The 21,424-nt window shown below is 39.2% G+C and overlaps 2 protein-coding genes across 3 annotated transcripts in view; one reads left to right on the top strand and one right to left on the bottom strand.

The window, feature by feature from the left end:
* Window positions 1-21,424, top strand: part of ESRP2 (epithelial splicing regulatory protein 2) — a 168,701-nt gene that overhangs the window by 57,179 nt on the left and 90,098 nt on the right. For both annotated transcript variants that reach the window (XM_086847261.1, XM_086847262.1), the window contains one exon: window positions 8,541-8,666. The gene's annotated coding sequence lies outside the window, so the exon portion shown is untranslated. The remainder of the gene's footprint in view (window positions 1-8,540; window positions 8,667-21,424) is intronic.
* PLA2G15 (phospholipase A2 group XV) lies at window positions 2,445-21,152 on the bottom strand. Its single transcript, XM_086847323.1, has 6 exons — window positions 20,882-21,152; window positions 13,012-13,168; window positions 11,508-11,626; window positions 9,948-10,046; window positions 9,301-9,525; window positions 2,445-6,560 (listed from the first exon to the last, which is right to left on the bottom strand). Exons 1-6 carry the CDS (start codon window positions 21,024-21,026, stop codon window positions 6,049-6,051), a joined length of 1,257 nt encoding a protein of 418 aa, XP_086703449.1. The 5' UTR covers window positions 21,027-21,152; the 3' UTR covers window positions 2,445-6,048.

Raw genomic sequence — 21,424 nt, 5'->3', positions numbered from 1 at the left:
GTCTAAGTCAAACAGGGACAAGAGTACTTCCTGCATCTAGAAACACCACAAGGGCTCAAGGCTGAAACAGTTACAGCCAGAGTGAGGATTTCACACATATCAGAGATTATATCATTCTTTGCTTTATGATTTTACTCCTACTGAAACCTCTTTAACAATTCACTACACAATTTCTCCTTCCAAAGTCCTTCCAGACGTGAAATGTATAAAGCAGGGCTGGTCAATCCATGCTTTGGCACCTGCAGGACATGCTTGGGTTTGATCATTGTAAGTATGTTCTTGTGATGTGGATAGGCAAGGACCCCTTATTACTGCCCCTCTTGGCAGTGTTGTCTCCCAGATCTGTTCACAGATCCTACTGTCATCTTTCATCTGCACTGGCCACAATAGTATGTAGTCATAAGCATTTAAAGAGTTTTCCTATATTATCATCTTGCCTTTTGTTTTTAATATAGGTACAAAGGTTCTGCTAGCACAGCTAAGAGAACAGCAGTGTTCCTGGCTAATCTTGACCTGCTTAGACGTGGACTAGAATCCTTCTTTGACTACCTCAGACATAAAACAATCTCAAAAATACAATTAGTGATTAAAACACTTAATCTATAGGCACAGTATTTTCATGCAATCAAATTTACCATCTGTCTTGATGATTTTACTCACATAAGGTGACATTTTTAGTTATACACGGAATTGCAGCTTGGTCAATAAATCTGCCTTCCCAGAAAGGTTACTAGGTGTGAGTCAGTGGTTACAAGCAAAGTGAAAACTTTGAGGTACAAGATTTATCCATTATTCAGCAGTGCAATAAGAATACAGAGCTGACACTATTTGCAGCACTTTTTAAAATATATATTATCTCTTTTGTACGTCATACTACTATACACCAAACCCCTCCATAGAGCTGTAATGTCCACCTCGTGCTTTAATCTGAGCATGTAAATAGGAGTGAATATCTAATTCATGCCTTAGATTGTTTTACTCAAGTTTGAATCAAGCTGGTTTCTTGCTTTTTACATCAGATAGAAGTTCCTCCAGTAGCAGGGTTTACATATGTACAATTGCTTCAGAGCAGGTAACTTTTTGTGTGTATCTTTGTGGAAACTTAGGTCTTCACTTCCCTGCAATCCTGTATCTCTCAGGTGAAATTAACACAGATGCCATTCAACATTACCTAAAAACCTTCTGTAACCTATATACTACTGCCCTCTACTGCATATTTAGATACACATATATATAAACCATTAAAACAAACTTAACATCACTATTTTTAGTAAAACATTGCATATTAATTTCTTACATTTCCTGGGCTCATACTACATTCTGGTTTTCCCTAAAGGATGTTGATTTGGGAGCTAAATATTCCAGTTAACTCATTTGTTGATCTGAATGACCAAAAAAGACATTAGTCTTAAACCAAAGTAAACAATTAACCTCGGCCTTTGGAGGAAAAGGCCACAACTCAAGCAAGGGAAAGTCAATGTACTTTCTCAAAACTGCAATCCCATCATTAATGAAATCATCTAAGATGGAAAGCAAAATAGCATCAGACAATCTGCAAAATCAGGAATTTTGTTACTTGAAGGTCACACAAGCCGTGCTAACTCCAGTGTTACATCCATACTCCAGCATTAGACCACACGTGTCTCTCATGGCTTTGCATCACTCTACCAGGCCTTTTATCATCCTGTCCTCCTCTTCCCTGTGCTCTCAGCCTTCCCAGCTTCTTGCAAGAACTGGCACATGACTCTAGTGCAGGACCTTCCCCATATTAATAGGGAGCTGGAGGAAGGCCACATTGCCCTTTTTCCTGCAATCATACAGGGTCGGGAACCTTGAGGCATGCATGAACAAGATCTGTGCTGGGACAAGATGTCCAAATAGTGCACCTAGGGCACAGACAGGAACAACAGTCACTAACACTTAACTGGTATTAGAGTTTAAAAAAAAAAAAAACAACTCAGATGCTCACAGTCTAGCATTACAGTTTCTTCAGAGCCACAACGCACTATTTCTAATCAGAAAAAGATTGTTTTATACAACTATAAAACTGTATAGTCATCATGCATGGGTTTGTGGATCAGTTTGGAAACCAACAGTGTAAAGGCAACTGCAGACATTTAAAACACTTCACAACTGAGGAACTAATTTCAAAATAATTACCTGAGCAGAATTATAAGGCATCCTGAGAACTTTTTTTAACACAAGGCAAGCAAGTAAGATGCAAGCAAAAAGAAATTGAATTGTCTCAATCCCAGACCTTTACAAATTCAAGAACAATTAACAGTGAGCTCCACACATACCACAAGACAGTAGGTGCCTTTGGGAGATTAAGCAAGAAATAATTACTGAGAGGCACCAAGCATCTTTAGGGAAGCAAAACAACACTAAGTTTTCATTTCTTCTGAGAACTGAGACGGCACATTAATTCACAGTGGGAGACAATCTGTATTAGATCAACTTTATTATATTATCAAATTTGACAATAAAATATTCAAAATCTATTGAACACATTCATACACAAGAACATATAAAATGCCAGGCCTCAGAATATGTTCTGTACAAAATACTGGTTAGTGTAGAGCAGCAAAGTCACTGCCAAACATTCCCTGAATTTAAGAGGGCCTTGAACACACTGTGCTCCAAGAACTACCTTAATACCAAGCATTCCTTCCTTTGGTCTGCAAATCCTTTGCAATTATTGCTAGTTATTGAAGCTTTCTGTTTTTATACAGAATCACATAGTGACTCTGAACCTCTTCAGAACAACTACAATGACAACTGAAGGCTTCTTCAGCATTTTCTATACATGTTGTCAAAAATAAACACATTTGGTCCTCAAGACTAGTTTTGGTTTCTGAAAATATCCTGGAAGAATAAAACTAAGTGAAAATGATGGAAAGAGACACATAATTAATGCTTTAGGTATAACAAAGATACATTAGTGAATTCAGACATTTCAGCTGTGCAGCGTGGCAAAGCACCTGAGTTAATCCTCTTATCAAAGTGCCACATTCTCCTTAAAGATTTTTTTTTCAGATCTCTCTCCCCACAAGAATCAAGACAGCTCAATGCCTGTGGCTGCAGCAGGTCTGTAACAGTAATGCTCAGGACTGTCCCTGCAGAGGATCTGCTGCACAGAGCAGCCACTCCTCACATGCAGAGTGCAGTGGTTCCATTTCTGCAACTGGAATAATGTGTTCACTTTTCAATGAGAACTGCATCCTAACAGCAAGAAGTTGCAAATTAAAGGGCTGATAATCATTTGGTAGGGGGAAAATAAACCCAAAAGCCCCTACACTTTCTGCACATAAAACTACAGCCTGCAGATGCACCATATCCAAAGAACATCAGAGGTGCTTGCTCTCACACAATACTTAGGACTCAGGTACACACATTTCTTTACAACAGTACAACAAGGCTTTATACTGACAAACAACAGAACAAACAAATAAAAGCCTTGAAAAACCTTCAGCTTCATTTTACCACAACAACTATCATAAGTTTAAGGAGACATTCTAGGGCTTGTCTACTAATGGAAAACTGGTTTAAACATCCTTAGGTTAAAAATACAGCCAACTAATCTCAGGAATACAGTACTAGGTTGCCAAAATTAGGAAAGAATAGAAAAGTTGTGCTCTTTTCTTTTGGGTCACAAAAAGTACCAAAGAAAAAAAAAAGAGGAAAAAGAACAAGCATTCTCCAGATTAGTTTAAGAATCATTTACCCACATTGTTTTCTCATTTTTCAGCCCTTGATGTCTATGTTGGTATCCTACAATACATCCTCCAGCTCCACTCAAATCCAGTGCTCATTAACAGGCCTTCTCCTTCAGCAAGAAATACAGATTGTGATTAGCGCCTTTCTGTAATTTGGTCAAATAGCCATTTATTCAAAAACTGAATTAGACCAAGGAAGAGCTTTATCATCTTCAAGCAGTCTTGGAACACAAGCCTGAAGCTTATCCAACTGACAAGCCCTGCATCAAACAGATCATTGGCTAAAGGGCAATTCTTTGAGGCAATTTTTTTTGGGGGGGTTGGGTTTTTTTCCCCCCTCTCCTTACTGCTGCAGGTTTTCTTATTCTGTGGGGATTGGTTGTTTAGGCTGATTGATTGTGGTTTGTTTTTATTTTTTCATTTCAACAATTACACATTACAAAGGCTGTGGGCAACTCAGTAGTAACTCTGGAAAAGTCTAGGTAACATTGCTGCTGGACTGTAGGGTCCTGGGCAAGTGAGAACAAGACTAATGATCCATTATAAAAATGAGGAAAATGTCTACCTTCCCTCAACAGAAGCACTAGGAAAAAATGCAGAGGGGGAAATAAAGCTACATAAAGGAAGCTAAAACCTAGTAAGATATTTAGCTTGTTGATGGCCCTACTTCAAATTGTTTTGAATTAACAAGAGATTTCTGAATTAAACCTAAAGCCTTAAAACTACCTCCTAGTTCAATTCTACAACAGCAAAAGTTCAAGCCCATCAGTTCATATATCTTATTGATATGTCCAATGGCAGAAAAACATTTTAGGCATGCTACCAAAATAGTTAAGCCTTTGGACAAATTCAGTTTCTTAAGTAATGAATCCTTAATAGTTTGATGAGTTTCTGAAACTCTTACAATATTTTTCTTGGACAACCTACCATTTTGAAAGCATTCAAAGCTGCATTTTCAGAAAACTAAGTGCAGTCTGACTGGGTGATTGGTTTAAAGCAAGCAAGAGAGAATTTTTGAGTATAACTATTTCTCCAACAGGACTTCTGTAATCAAGGTGGTAAATATGATGGCCTTTAGGCCAGCACTTCTGTGGAGGTCAGAGGTGAAATTACTATTTTAACATAGAGTAGAACAACACTGTAGGAAATTACAGAATTGCATGTTCAGCAATTTATAGGAACACTTAAGGAACCACATGTCCCAACTTCTTGAAACAGCAAAAATGAAACTTTTAATCTATGGGAAATTACTTTTAGTCCTAAAGCAAAAAATTCTTTGCAGTGTAATGCCATGGTGATCTAATCATGGCTTAGTCAGGTGACTGGATCAGAGCCAAAGTATTTAACTGAGAACAAGGTTTATACTCCATACAACATTATGCTGGCTTCCATTCCCCACTCTGTTTCAGAAGTTCACTTTTCTTTAAATACTGCCCACCATCCGTTATCATTTCCACTACAGGAGGTGTTTTTCCACCCAGAAATGCAATTCCCTACCTTATAGATTGTTTGCCAGTATTCAATTAGTTTTGATTTATATGCTACTCCACACTGCTACAGTTATTACAAGCACCAACCACAGCTTAGTTTCATTCCCTCATTGAGAAATAAAGCACAGGCTGAGAATTCCTCAGACCCCAGACCACATGCAACCAGGGATTCTAGCAATTGATGAGCAAACAATTCCTTCTTTCTAAAATAACCCAGTAGGGCTCCTAATAAAGAAGCTTCAAGTAATTCACACACCTATCTTTTCTCCTCCCAGGCTGTAATATATAGAAGTCTGGATTACAACAATGGTAGCACAGTTCCAGGCAGACCTCTTCCCTATTTTACCTAGTAGATATGCACATTTACAAACTAATCCACTGGGCACTGTGGATCAGAATATGCAAGACCCTTTAAAAAGCTTACTGTGTTTGCCAAATTGTTAATACTATTCCCTTAGGCATCCTAAATTGCCATCCTTCCTAGTCTTCCACTCCAAACCTGCAAAGACCATACAAAGGAACTCTGGGGTCTATGACTCCATGTGGTATGTGCAAGGGGCTGCACAGTCTCCAAATGAAAGTCTGTATGACCATTGGACACCACACCAGAGGCACCAAAATGCATATTTGACAAAATTTGCAGAATGTGAAAATACCATGAAGCATCATAAACACAAATCAAAGACAAACAATCATTTAGAACACCAAGCAACTTGAACACAACTTTTTAAAAAAGCAAAATAAATAATTCAAATATCTAAATATCAAGGGATTAAAAGGCATTTCCCCATAATTAAGGGAAGGCATCACAGGTGAGGAAAGTAACTATCAACACAAGGTTATCACAAATTAAAGAGCAGCTTTTTCACATAGGAGATAGTAGTATCATTGGACAGCATTTCAATGTGCTCATTTCCTGAAAGCTCAAACATCACCACTTCCTGTTTTTGCATGTCCACCCACTTTCTACATTGCAAGGCACTCTGTAAGTTCACTGTCCCATCCCCATCGCTGTAGAAAATCTTGGGTTCTTTGTCAGGAAAGCTTTCATAATGGAAAGAATCGGGGGTTTCCACGCCGGTGCCATACAGGCAGTGGATGCGCACCCCGGGCGGGGTCATGCTGTACACCAGGTGCTCCGTGTCCTGCCTCATCAGCCAGCCATCCTCAAAATTGATGTCCCTGTAGAACTTCCAGTAATCCCGGAGTGTGTAGTTAGCTGTGGGTGTGCTTACAAAGACCTTGTCTGGAGGCCACGTGTAGTTGTAGGGGAGCATCCAATTTGTGGAAACTGCTGATCTCTGCTGGTCTCTGATCTTGAGTGAGCTAATAACAGGGATTCTGTTGTTGTCACCTTAGGGAAAAAAGTGGAATTTCATTATCCATAAAGCAAGACATCAATCTTAATCAGCAGCAATTACTAGCACTCATGGTGATAACACGAATAACAAGTTTGTTCCTTTGGCATACAGAGACAATTTGAAAAGTTTTTCCTCATTTATGATTGTCTCGTAAATTAACTTCTGTAAACTGACTTTTAATAACTTCCAAAATTTAAATATGAGTTGATGATTGACTGAAACAAATGGCTTAAACTAACACATGGCTAAGTGATAATTTATATGCACCTTTCTGCATATTTTAACAATTGTTCTTCCATCTTCACAAAATAAAAAGCTGCTTAATAAATACAGTGATTACTTTAAAAAAAAAAATAACCAAAAACAAAAGCCTGAGACAGACACGAGTTTATATTCCTTGTTTGTTTTCATTATCACAGTGTCTGTCATACCTCAATTCTTTTGTCAGCTGAACTTTCAGTTTTATTTTCTATTATTAGATCCAGCTGGTCCAGGTCAACCATGCCATAAAAAAATTAAAATGCTGCAACTGAAACCACTGTTCCTGAAAAATATACTCTGGTGCTATTTCAATTCCATGGGGTGGCACTATTGCTTCAGCAAGGAAACACAAAGCATAGCAGTGCCATCTTTAGGAGGACTAAATGGAGACACTGCTAGTCTGAAACAGTAGAGAAAACTCAAATGCACAGCAAGAACCATAAAGGTCCTGAAAAATGGGTCTCATGATACTGTGTGGTGTAACCACTTCACTGTGCACTCTCATCACTGAAGTGCTGAACACTGCTTGGCAGTTTTCAGCAGAGAAAGCCCAAGTTCTAAACTGAACAATGAAAGGAATGTGTACAAGATTTATTTCCAGTAGAATAATCAAACACAGAACCTGACTATCCCAGCCTTCACTTACAGAACTGTTACAAAGTGCTTCTCAAATCCTTTGCTTTTCTCATAGGTGAAGAAGTACAGAATGGCCAACACCACATTTAAGTCAGCAGAAATAACAGTCAACAAAACATTAGGTGTAAGGAAGACACTGCTAACATTTCAACCTTCCAACATGTTAAAAATAGAAACAAACCACCATGAGCTTTGTGCCTTTTCCCACTGTAGTGGGGTCCAGCAAAGCTCATGTACAAGTAGCTGAAAGTATCACAGAAATCTCCAGAAAACAATTCCACCTGTGTACTGTTTACCACTTTGATAACACAGCTGTGGATTTGACATGAAGTTCCCGGCATCACATATTATAAACAGGAATGGGAGCAGAAAGAATGCATTCATAGAGTGCCTTGTCTTTCCTGCTGAAATGCAGTACTTCGGTATACTAGCCCTGATAACTTTAGAAACTCTTAAATAGACTAATGCCTTCCAAGGGCTGATGGTGGTACTTTACTACAGAGACAGAAACAGCCTAAAACTGTACATTCTATTATGTTTGCCCATGTAACTTTCCCACGACTCTTAAATTTCTGCTCAAAAACTATGGAAAAACTAAAACAAGTTTAGTATAACAGATACACAGATTGAAACATTGCATTTTAATAGAAATTAAGCTATTCATTATGCATTAGTAGAATTAGCCACTTTGCTTGACATGCATTATAAAGCATAGCAAGGTATGAAGCAAAAAAGTTTATCCAACAGATATGGGACTATGGAATTTCATATAATTGTGTCATTTTATGAGGTTGATATCAACATTGTTCACTTCTTGCCATTTCTGTAGCAAGTAAATATGTCAGACAAAGCCTGTGGGAAAAGGGCAATCAATTTTTACAGTGGCATTTCAACAATTTAACAATGTGTAAATTGGATATTTGCATTGAGTCACATCTTCTAATTAGTAATGGAGTACTGCACTATTGTTCAGAATCAAATGTCTTTGCTAAGCAAAGTATTCTTTGCTCTGTCCATGCATGGCTGGCTCTTGCTGTGTGTTTTGCATTTTGATGAAGTCCAATTTTTGATGTCAGTTTTGATTAGGAAGAAGATAGTGGACATCCAAAGCTAACAAGTCAGAAACAAGCTACAAAACCAAGCCAGAAAATCGAGAACTAAATGTTAAAGCACATGATGCAACTATGGTATCACATGATGGGGTAAGTGAACATTTTGCATCAGTCATTTTCAGTTACTTAGTGAAGTACACTGTGCTGCTTTATACAATGTTTTTGTTTTTTAGTCTCTGGTATATTCAGTGTGCTAAACCCAAGAGCCCAAAGATTAATTTTGCTAATCTGTAGAGCTGTAACTTTCACCTGACATTTACACTGTGGATATCGGTTCCCCACCATCTCTACAAATTTCCTTTAATGTTAACCTCAAGCAGCTGTGTGATCTTTAATCAAAAGAAACTGCTGAATGCTCTGGAGTCCTTGGTAGCTTTGCAATACTAAACAGAGTAAAATCAGGCTGGTGGCAGAAGGGACAGAAAGAGAAGGCATCAGGCCAAACAGCAGACAGCACAACAATCTGCTGAGAAGAGGTCAGGAGAGGTCAAGAAGGGAGAAAGCTCCTGGTTACAGGCTGTGAGAAATCTCAGTCTACCCCCACAAATATGAAAAATAATAACTGGGTTACAAGGCTTGAAACATCAAGCCTTGTCATCACTTACAAAAAGGTATTTTTCCCTTCATAGTACCTTAAACTCTCATCCTGCAGTCTTACAGACAACAGCCTCATTAGTATCATGCACTACACACCAAACACAGGGCAAAGTCTCAAATTGCCTACCTGAAGCCAGCACACGGAGAGTTTTAGCCACTCCTCCCCATGGAGCACCTAATGACACATAATCCTTGATGTACTTGTCTTTCCAATCCTGAGGCTGGCGGTTGAGGAAGTATAGGGTGTACATATTTCCCATACTGTGGGCAATCAGGACAACAGGGCTTCCATATTGCTCATACAGCAACTCTATCATCTTGCGAAGTGCCACAAAATAGTCTTCATTCTCATCTAAAACAAACAGAATGCATAGTGATCATTATTACTTGTGAATGCTGAGCTTTAAAAAAATAAGCTTTCAAATAACTGTGTTGAACTGTCTGTGGAATTAATAATGAGGACCTTAGAAATTCCAATATTAAATGGGAGGGGTGCTGGTTTTGTGTGCATATGCTTTGGTGAAATGGGTTTTTTTCTGTTGTTTTGTTCTGTTTTTAAGCAGGTTTTAAGTAGCAAGTTGTTTAAAGAAAAAAAAAAAAATAAAACAAGTTTACAACCCTGAGCTTGCATTTGCATCCAGGAGTACCCAAGCTCCAGGAGCTAAACAAAATTAAGTTTTAAATATAATTGTAAAGGATGGGATAAGAGATTCAACACATTATTTTCTGGCTAGAAGAGTCAAAATTTCATTAAAGTAACAGTATATTATTTACTTGGTGCCTTTCTCCAGTCATAAGGTGCTCCTCTTACATCTTCATCACGTTTGTAGCCCCAATCCACTAAACTCTGCACCAACATATAAAAGTAACTTCCTGTAAATATCAGATAAGAGAGAAACACAAGAGTAACAAGGTTAGTATGAGAAGCAGCTGTCAGGCACTACTGCAAAACAAAGTTCCAGAGGCATTATCTGATACCACATGTACACATTAAACCTGCAGTTTGCCTTTAATAATCCAGAAAGCTGCACACATACTAAACAAAATGAGTTATGCTCACTATCCCCCAAAACTGAGAGAATATCACTATTAAAACTTCTTACTAGTTGGCTGACCTCTCAAACATTTTGGCAGCCAATAGTAGTATACACAAAGTGGATAAATCTTACTCAGCAGAGGAAAGTTTACTCTTGACCGGCAACATAATTTCTGAGGGATTTGCGTCAGTCATAGCTTTTTTTGATTGTGAATTAACATCAGGTAGGGTATAACAGTTGGCCTAGGCCTCACCAACATTTATGCTTGGAAACAAATGCTCACCATGTACTCCAAGGCAGAACTCTGGAAACTATCCCAAAACTATTTTTGTTATTTCTGGACTAAAACTTAAGTAACTGAACACAAATCTTTTATAGCAAAAAGGAAAACAGTTGCAGACTGCATATTGAAAGATGTTACTTATTACAAGTTTGACACATAGGACTTAAGTATTCCCAGGACTAAATGCATCCGCTAACAGTGTCAGAACAGTCTACTGAACATCAGAGTCATATTTAAGTTCTGAACAGAACCTCGCTCATTAGTTTGGAATGTTTATCATACAGTGCCTCAAGCAGAGTATTTAATCACAGCCCTGCTCTAGTTATAAGAGTGATCTAGTGTAGATCATTAAGCACATCACTGCCCTTAAAGAACAGATCCATGTTATACACCATGTGAAGCTCAGTGCATTACTGACTATTCAACTCCTCACAGTCTTCAGGCACGGCAAACAACAACTCACAAAAGCTTACCAAACTCAGTGTTTTCTGAAACATGACTTCTACAAAAGCACCAAACAAACAACCCTGCAAACACATTAATGCAGAAAGCTTTTGCAGCACAAGTGCCATTATATGATTATTCTGACACCAGCAAAATACAAGGACCTGCAGACTGTGGTACCATATCTCCCAATCCAATTAACCCATTCCTAAGGCCAGAGATCTTACGCTTACTCAGAACTTGAGCTTTTATTTCAGTTTTGATTGTCAAGCTTCTGTCACAAAACTTTCTACACAACTCATTTTCAGAAAACATCTGTCCTCAATATGCCCACTCAGATTTCATCCAGCAAACTTAGGTTTGACAGAACACTAAATAACACGGAATTTTTCTGCCTCAGGCTATTAGGCCACACAACAAACAAAACTATACAATGCAATGAAAACTCTTAAAAGACAAGTGAGCTCACAGAATTGTAATTCGAAATCTCATTTCAGAAGGTTGTTGCATAAAGACAAACTAGAAAAACCCTCCAAGCAACAAAGCCCTCCAGACACAGCTTGTACATACCAACGCTCCTTTTACTTGGATCAAGAAATTCCAAGGAAAATGTCTGCCCAAATCCTGGGACTCTGATATCCACTCCATCTGGTGGTTCTGTAATCTTACTTGTTCGATTATATACTAGCCTGGGGAGGAGGGGAAGAAAACAATGAAAAAAACCCCATGAAACATGTTTTATTGCCACATGACAACACTCAGCTACACTGGGTCTTACATTCTGAGTGCAGTACAAGAACTTTAAGTGCTGTTACTCAGAAGGAGGAAAAAACCCAACCCAAGCAGACATGACCAGAGTACTCTCATGGTTAAGAGGTTATACAGTGCAAACAATTACTTTAATGCTTCATGTGCAAAATCTAAGACATTTTGTCTCTGTAAAACTGAACATATGGACATGTAACTGAACTTCATCTTTAAAATATAAGCTACTTTATATAGTTCTATACCATTTGACTGTGCATCAAGCCACAAAATGGAAAAATAGTCTTATAAAGGGCATAGAAATGTGGCAGTAGGACTAAAATATCTATTAAATCAGACATCAAAAATATTAACTACCTAAAACCAATTAATTTCTATTTAACTAGAAATACCCATACCAACATGGGAGAATGCTTTATTTCCTGATTAATAACAACTGGCACCTCAGGAAACATACTGAGGTATTGAGTGTTGTCTAGATACTTTTCAAATCAACTTAGGTTGTGAAGAATCTGCAGCATTGAGTGAGGAGTTTATTTCTTAAATCATCCCTATTATTATTTATTATTGAGGGTTGATTTGTTTTTAGTACTGTATCAATACAATTGCCATTTCTGAATGCAAGTTTTTGCCCCTAGATGGAGTCTAAGCATCTAAACTGATGCACAAATCTCTAACAAAAATCTCTCCAATCCATAAGGCATACTTCTGGATTACAAACCAAACTGCTTTACAACAGCTCAATACGTTCATAAAAGAGCAACATGCCAATACAATAGTTTCTAATTGCAACAGCTAATTATTTCTTGTTTTCATATATATTTCTATAATTTTTACAGGAACACTAATAAAGCAGACTGAATTATGAAACAGTGTGAAAGCTTTAAATTAGACAATTTTTAAAACCAAAATATTTCAGGTGGCACTTCCTATGCATCAGTTTCTGCCCATTTTCTCTTGTCCTACTGCTTGACCAAAAAAAAAAAAAAAAACAAACCAAAAAAAAGCAGAAAACCTCCTCCTTGAGATAAGGCCATAGCAGTGTCTGTCAAGTGCTCAAATCTACACTGAGTCACTGGTAGAAGAGAAAGTGGTAAAAACTAAGAGAGCCTCTGCTCCTCATCAGCAATTGCAGCTACCTCAGATGCAACAAAGTTACATCTTCAGACCCTCCTGTTAGCCTACCCAGCAGAATTCCAAGTCTTTCCTCTCACTGGTCTTGAATCAGAAAAGGAATTTACAGGCAGCCATTCTGCATATCAGCCTAAAGAAAGTATGTAACTGCACAGAGCAGCATTTCTGATCTTACCTGATGTTATCAATCCAGCAGTCAATGATGACAGGCAGAAGCAATTCTAGATTCAGCCAGAGTGTAAAATAACTGTCTGTCTTCTTAGAGCAGAGATAGTGCACCACCGATGGCTTATCTAACTTTGCTTCCAACTGATTACCTAAGTCCCCCGGAACTGAAAAATATGAAAAGGAGAGCAAGATATAAAAAGGAGACAGTTAATTAAAGCATATAACATTTTCTATTGTAGTATACACAGCTAAATACTGCAGCCCTTATATGCATTATCACTGTACCCAGTGACACCATCAGGTTTTGTAATTGGAAAAAAAACCCCACTATATAAGAAGGTACTATATATACATTTTCCACTGAAAATATATAAATATTTTCCAAGCTCATTAGCTGAGAAACCAACATGTAGATCCATCATGATTCTGGATGAAGAGCTCCTAACTTCAAATAGCAGGAGCATGCAAGGCCATCACAGAATCACTGGGTTGGAAGAGACCCTCAAGATCGAGTCAACCCATGCCCTAACACCTCAACCAGACCATGGCACTGAGTGCCACATCCAGTCTTTTTTTAAACACATCCAGGGATGGTGACTCCACCACCTCCCTGGGCAGACCATTCCGATACTTTATCACCCTTTCTGTAAAAAACATTTTCCTAATATCCAACCTATATTTCCCTTGGCACAGTTTAAGACTGTGTCCTCTCGTTCTGTCAGTTGTTGCCTGGAGAAAGAGATTAATCCCCCCGGGTATAAAAATAAAGAGTGTCTAGGACATTAACAAACTTATCTGAGTTTTCAAGTACAAACTGAATCTTTCTGACAGAACTGTTCTTTCAGAGCATCACAACTGCACATGCAAGTCTTTGTTCACTTTAAACAGTTGCCTGCAAACTATCAATTTGACATTAGAAATGCAAAGAGTAAAAGATCCATTTATATTATTTATCTTCCCTTCTTCACACAAGACCAGAATTTTACAACACAAAACATTGTTGGCTAACAATGTAAAAATGCAGTTTCATATCTTTTACATTCAGGTTTTGGCAACAACAGTTTTACTTTTTTTTCCTTTGGACACCTTACATCAGTAACACATGGAGGAAAGGGTCTTGGGTATTTGCACCTTCTTAAGGTATATGTTAAATGCCAGTATTCATTTGACTAAAGTTTATTCTTCATTATTTTTTTAAACCCTAGATGGAAACAGGAATATTTTCCCAAAAAGAATTAGTCTTAACCAAACACTAACAATTTTCAGCATCAAGTTTTCAGAGAAACATCTTATATTCTGTTACATTTAGTCATTTTTTTCCTCAAGAACCAGAGAGGCAAAAACATTTAATTATCTGAAAAGTTTTTCTGCATTAGAAAGCTAGAAGTTAGGTACTTCTTAAGGGTTCCCTCCACTACTTTCATGTCAATAAAGCCCCCGTTTAGGGTATGCTAGTCAATGTTCAGTTTTGAATTTTTTTAATGCAGGTCTACCCATACATTTGTTCCCCCCTATACCCCAGTAATCAAAACAGTTTGAGTTGTATAATACACTGATACTGAAGCAATGGTTTAAGGAAAGAGATAATATCTTTCAGCAGAATGCCTAATTTAACTGGAAAACCAGATGTGCTTTTAGAAAAAACTTATTGCAGAACTGAAAAAGGCCAAAACTTCAGATAACCATACTCTTACAACCTCCAACCACTGCAGGTTATGCTGCACCACAAGCTTTACCTCAGGATTTCTTTATTAACTACCTCTACTTTCTCATTAGGTTTTTAGGGGCTTTATTTTTGTCACCTTAAGTGAAAAGTTAAAAGGCCCAGTAGCTGACCATGGTTTATTTTAGGTCGTATTTCAAGGACTCTGATATACTGGAAAGCATAGTAAGAGAGATTACAGCATTGCATCACACCCTAGAAAGAGTTTACTGAAGTTCAGTCTTGTAACCTCACAAAATCCTACTTAGTAATTGCTTAGAAAACTAAGGCAACAACTTGTTCCAGTCTCGTGCCTCTACCGTATCAGTGCTTTTAATTGGAAAAGGAACAGAACGTAATTCTATTTATATCAATCTTTCATGATTGGCCACTTTCAGCAGCAGACCTGCCAAGGACAGAACAGGTTGATTTTGTCTTCAGTTTCAATACAAAACAAAGAAGAGTGACATTTTGTTCTAGCCTGGAATCTCACTTCCTTGGGTAAAAATAAAGTTCTTCCAGCAAAGATACCCTTCAAAGTCTTACACAAACATCTGGGGTATTAGAGTTTGGAGAACTTGCTGAGGTTTCCAAACTGCACTCAATCAATCACAAACACTTCTGCTCAGAGCAGGGAAAACTCACAGCTGAAGAAGTTTCAGATTATAATCAAGATATATATATCAACAAAAGCACTGAAAGCAGGAAACTGTACAAAGTCTCACCTGCACTTAATGGAATGATCTTAGATTAACTGCAACTTTCATTTAGTTAAGATATTTTATCTTCAAGCTTCTGGAGGATAGAGGCTGTGCTCCTGTGTCCAATTCAGGACACAAGACAAGAAACATGACATAACGATTTTTACTCAAGGGATGATAAGGAATAAGATGAAAAATGGCAATTTTTTCAATTCTAAACAAGAGATAAGGGACAAGTTCTACCTGTGCAAAGATAAAATGCTGTAGTTAAAAAATAAATGCTCATGTACAACTATGATGCATGTTTCTTTGTAAAGCAGGGATTAACAAAAATGCTTTTGTCACATTTACATGTCCATATTAACAGTGAAGCTGCTAATCACCATCATTCACAGCTTGGGGCTTTTTTATTTTCTAAAGTATACCCTGCAAACTGAAGATGGTTCATGATGAACCTACAGGAAACAAAATACTATAGGAACCAAAATTTTGGGTTTTGATATTTTGGAAAAAAACATGCAAGATCTTCACTCCTCAACCCACCCACTTTAACAGTGTTAATGATTTACATTTTGGCTGGAGTGTTTTTTTATAAGTAACAGGTTAAAAAATACCACACTGAAGATTAATTCTGTAGGTTAAGGATGCAGCTCTCCAAATTTTCTGTGGTGGAATATGAAAGCAGCAGAAAAACATCTCTCCCTTTGCTCTCAGGCCATACAGAGAATGTACCTGAGGGCAGAATAATCTGTATGCAGTTTTTCTCATCCTCTCAACTACCAGCATCTGTGGTTTCTAAGCTTTTTTGTGGGAAATATTAAAGAGAGTTCTTATTTTTTAAAGCCTGCAGACTGACCCCAAAATAACCTGTTTGTGAAGTTCTCCAAAATACATCAGCACTAGTTAGGACCAGATGTCCAAGACAAGATCTTTGGCAGAACCCTGCTTCCCTAATTTGCAGCTGTGCAATTCCTCTATTGATTTCAGAACTGCAACATTTGGAAAAGTTAGATTTCTTACTCAGCAGAAAAAAAGTGTTTTCATAAAATTTTGTGTTCTATCAGTTCTAGCACATCCTCCTTTTTCACAAAGATGCTAATCCCAACAGAACTCACTCTAAAACATCAAATATAAGTATTTATAGTATCCTTGGCTAACTTTTTGGTCTTATGTGCCCTGACAAAACTAGTAGATCTCCCTCTGGGATGTGTTTTTATATGATTAAACTGTATGGAAAAACACATTTAGAAATATCACTAGAGTTTAAGAGAGGTAACAGACTGAATTGCAGCAATTAGATTTAGGATACATTCCTACTTCTGCCTATGACAATCCTTAAGTCTTAATGACAGATTCACAGTTCCCACCAAGAGACAATAAGGAAATTGCCCCCTAAAAGTGACTTGCCTGAAGACTGTTTAGATAACAAAGAAAAATGTCCAAATACGAGGATCCTAAGTGGAAAAAAAAAGGTACCTATTTAATAATAGAGTGGGGAGCCTGGATATATTTTTTGTGGGGAAAAAGGGCCAGCAGCTGGTACTTTTTTACTACTTTTATCTGAAATGCAAATGCCCTTGGTATTTATCAACTATTGTAACTTTTTAACCAGTATTATTTCCTCAAATAACTGTCATCTTTTTAGTTCTATAAATTAGTCTTCCTTCAAAATGAACCAGCTTTCCAGGAAATTAATTTTAAACTCTGACTACAGGTCTCTGAGAAGGATGTCTTCAAGTAGCTCATAGATTTCATGGACAGCCACAGAAAAGGCCTCGTTTAAAATTAGGAACAAGAAAGCAAACAACGTCTCACATGATACTTCCAGATACCTTGGATCACATGAGGCATAAACATTTAAATCACTCCTGACATCTAGCCAGCTGACCATACAAACACACACAGCTCAATTAGCAGTCAGCAGGAATTCACAGGCAAAGCTCTTTTGCATGTAAATCAATTATTAACAAACTTAATTTAGGTGTCTTTCTAGAAAACTTTAGCCAAGTACCTAACAAATTGTTTGCAGAAGGTATCAGAACATTGATATAGTTATTGTGTTGAGTCAGCTCTAAAAGGTAAAGAGTTCAGTGCATCTGACACTGATCTTATAAGGATGGGTTATCAGCTCCAAAAACATCCAAGACATGAGATAGAGTGCAGCGATTACCAATGGGCTATATGAGAGAATGAAGGAGGAAGAACAGCCACAGAAACTACTTGACATGAGCATTAAAGACAAGGCTGTTAAATATCACCAAACTGATAAGAGAAGTGTAAAAAATTATAGTTAATCTAAATATAAAGCAGATATGCAGAAGTAATTGCACAGAATATATGTAATAAATATTTTTAGTAGGTATTTTAGTAGAACAGAATCCTTCAGTGGGTTATTTTCATTCTTAAAGATTTTCCTGTATGATTATATCTTCCTGGCTAAATAGAAAACATTTTTCAAAAGGCATAAAAGCAAGTCAGCATCATAATTAGTCTCCTTTTCCCCCAAAACACCTGGAGAAGGAGTCTGAGACAATTACCTTAGGTTTTAATGAGCATCGTGCCTTGTATCAGACCTTCAAGCAGGCTCTGCAAGTAAGGTTTTGACTTCCACCTGTTTCTTCTTCTCTGGTATCACTATTATATGAATACACTTCAATACTTTTTTATTTAAATCTCAGAAAACCAAGCAATTGCACTGCAGTATTTTGCTGTCAGTTACTACCCATGGCAATTTGGTGCTTAGTGTTGAATGAACATGAGCTCCAGGCATAGTAGCTCCTGCTACTAAGGCACCTCGAGGATGCACAGACCAGGTTAAAAAACAACCTAATCCAAGCAGTGTGGTGCCACTTTCCTCGTTCTTTGTGCCAGGTCCTCCATTAAAGTAATTCAACTACAAAATTAATCACTTCTTTCTCACCAGGTTATTTCCTCATGCTTTAGCAAGACAAAGGACTCCACAAAGTGGCCAACAAACAGGTACAAGGAAAGCTGGGTGAGCACTGATGAGCTGCTAGACTGGCACAGCTGCTCGACAGACCCACCTTTCACCTGAGCCAGCTGTGGCTCTCCAAATCTGAGCACTGTTGCCATCACAGGCCAAGAGTGACAAGGTTGTATTCATGCAGCTCAGCTGTTTTCGGATGTGAGATTCCTTGAGGCAGCAGTTTTGTCAGTACTTGGGCAGCAGAACAAAAGTTACCCATATATGAGCAGCACTCCATATTTTGCAAGATTCTGCTCTAGTTCTCCCCCTGTTACTTGGGTAAGCACGGATTGCAACTGCAAAGTGAGGTCATTACACAAAAAGTTTGAGAGCAAGCTACACTGGGTCTTGTGACCATCCCTGGTCCAAAACATTTCTGAATTGATCATTATGTTGATAAAATTCCTTTAAATAGCATTTCTTCTTTCTTTATTCCTTAAGATCAGGTGGCCAACTTGCCACACAGTATGACCAAACTTAACTTCCCTTTATACTAAGATGTGTTGACCTCCAAACAGATCAAGAGTGAGTGTTTTGATCACAAGAACCTGTTTACTAGAAGATAAAAATTTATTTAAAAAAAACTTAACTTATATGAGAAATTAGGAGTTTAGATGCCAGCCTGATAAATCAGGAGGATCAACTCTGTATTCCCACCTGGTATGGGCTCCAAATTCATCTCAAGCTTGTACAGGCTTGTATAATGCAGCCTTACACCTCTGAATCTTCTCATCTGTGTATCCAGGTGATGTGGGTTTTTCTCCCTTCCCCCAAATACATGTTAAGCCAGCACTTAGAATGATTCTCTAATTGATTCTCCTAAGCCATTCCATCATCCTTATCACAGCCATTCCTAACAACCTTATTTTAACATGTCACATATACAGGAAGGATGAGGACTGGGCAGCAGAAAAAAAGGCATATATTAAAATGTAGAGACTGACTAGAACACTAATAGATGCAAGTCCTGCAGCATTTGATGAAAATCCACTGTAACAGCAAGAAAGTCTGTTGTAAAGCACTCTGGATGAATGTGTGCTCAGCCACACAGTATTTACCAGAATGTCTCTTAAGGAAATGTAGGTCAGCCACAGTTCTTAAAACCATCCTTAGGGACATACATACAGTAGATCCATCAGTAGTAAATCCACACTTCTACAATCAGTAGCACTTTCTCCCAATTGCTTTTAAATCTTTGATTACTTCCCAGATAGAGTTCAATATTGGATCAGCAACTAAAACATCTCTGTCATCGAGAAGCTTGCACCCCAACAAGTGCCAAGGCCTATTGCTATATCCCAGCGTTACAGAGTGGAAAGATAGCATAAAAGATTGCTTCTAGCCTCCTCAGAGAGAATTCAAAGAATTTTTCCTGTTTCAACTCCTGCCTCTTCAGACATCCTTCTGCAGTTTCTACTTCCAAATCTACAGCTTTTCACTCAGTTCCACAGCCTGTTAAGAACTGTGGATTTGTACACACTATTCCCTGAGATAATATTTTTTAAAATGCTGTGTTAGAGTTTGCCCTTCTAAGTCAGAAGTTTGTAACAGTAGTTTGTACAAACTTCTTTGTTACAAACTTCTTTGTTTGTAACAAAGTCACCATCAGAGCCTAAATTATTATCAAGAAATGGAGCTTGAACTGAACAACAGGCCACTGATACTCCTTTTCCCCATATTTTTCCCATCTTCTTACCTTTTCTTCCCTCGTGACCACCAAGGTTATTCAATAATAAGAACATGCAGCATGGTGAATATGTTCACAGGACTGGCTACTGAGATTACTGTCACCAAATGCACTTGCTGTCTTGGGATGCTTAAGAATTACAGTTTCAGTAGACAAGTAATTGAATCACTTAAAATTTATTTATCTCTTCTTATCAATGGATAAAAAAAGCAACTAACAAATATTACTTATTACCTATTATATGAATATTGCCTGCATATTCAAACTATTTTGTGATAGCAAGTGAAACCACAGACCAGTAACAAATACTTGTTTTTTACATTATATGATGAAATAAGCCTCTTTTTTTTAATTTTCAACTGCTGGAACACGCAATCACTCCTCTTTTCACATATGATTCCAACCTCTTTCACAAAAGGTTTCTAGAGAGGAAAGACTTAAGCAGGGATGCTCTGGTGTTACTTAATGGGCTCGAGGCGTATTAAAGCGAGCCCTGTCTGTCCCCCGCCCGCTGCCAGGCCAAGGCAGCCCCAGTCTGGACCTCCCGCCGCCGGGCCGGGCCGAGCTGAGCTGAGCTGCCAGTGCCGGGGCAGCTGCGGAGCCGCCGCTCCTGCGGGCTCTGCGCCGCCCGGTGCCCGCGGAGCTCGGGCACTGCCGGTAGCGGGCGGGGCGCGCTCCCCGTGGCCGTGCCGAGCCCGCAGCGCCCCGGGCCCCCCGCGCCGCCCGGCCGGGGGCGGGTAGCGGGGCCGGAGCACTCAGCTCGGCCCCGCAGCGCCCGCCCCGCCGCCCCCCGGCTCTTACCCAGCACCACGGGCGGCCCCACGGGCCGGCGGCGCGGCGCGCTCCCGCCGCCAGGGCACAGCAACAGCAGCAGCAGGAGGAGGAGGCTGAGGAAGGAGCTCCGTCCGGAGCGCGGGAGGAGCCTAGCGCCAGCCGGCAGGAACATCGCCCCTGCACATAACCCCGGGGCCAGGAGCCGCCACCGCTGTGCCGGGGCTGCCTCGGCCCGGCCGGAGTGCGGCCCCGCCGCCCGGCACGGCCAGAAAAGGGCCCGCCCGCCCCGCCGGGCCCGCCCTCGCCGCGTCACCGTCGAGCGCGGCGGGCCCGGGCAGCCGCTCGGCCCCGGCTGTGGGAGCTGGACCCCCCCGAAAGCCCTGTCAGTGTGGCGGCCAGACACAAGCAGCTGCCCCCGACAGGTCGGTTCTGCTGGGGCCGGCAGAACGCTCTGAGGAGGGAGACGTGCTGAGGGAGGGGAGCGTTTGTCTCTCATTATTTCGTCCACAGTTGTGTAGTCCTGATAAATTCTAACAGCGAAGTAATGGGCGTTTGCTGCAAAACATGTCT

This window comes from Cyanistes caeruleus, chromosome 12, assembly GCF_971803275.1.
Source record: "Cyanistes caeruleus chromosome 12, bCyaCae1.hap1.1, whole genome shotgun sequence".
NCBI classification, from domain to species: Eukaryota; Metazoa; Chordata; class Aves; order Passeriformes; family Paridae; genus Cyanistes; species Cyanistes caeruleus.
This window is presented reverse-complemented; position numbering and strand designations above follow the sequence as displayed.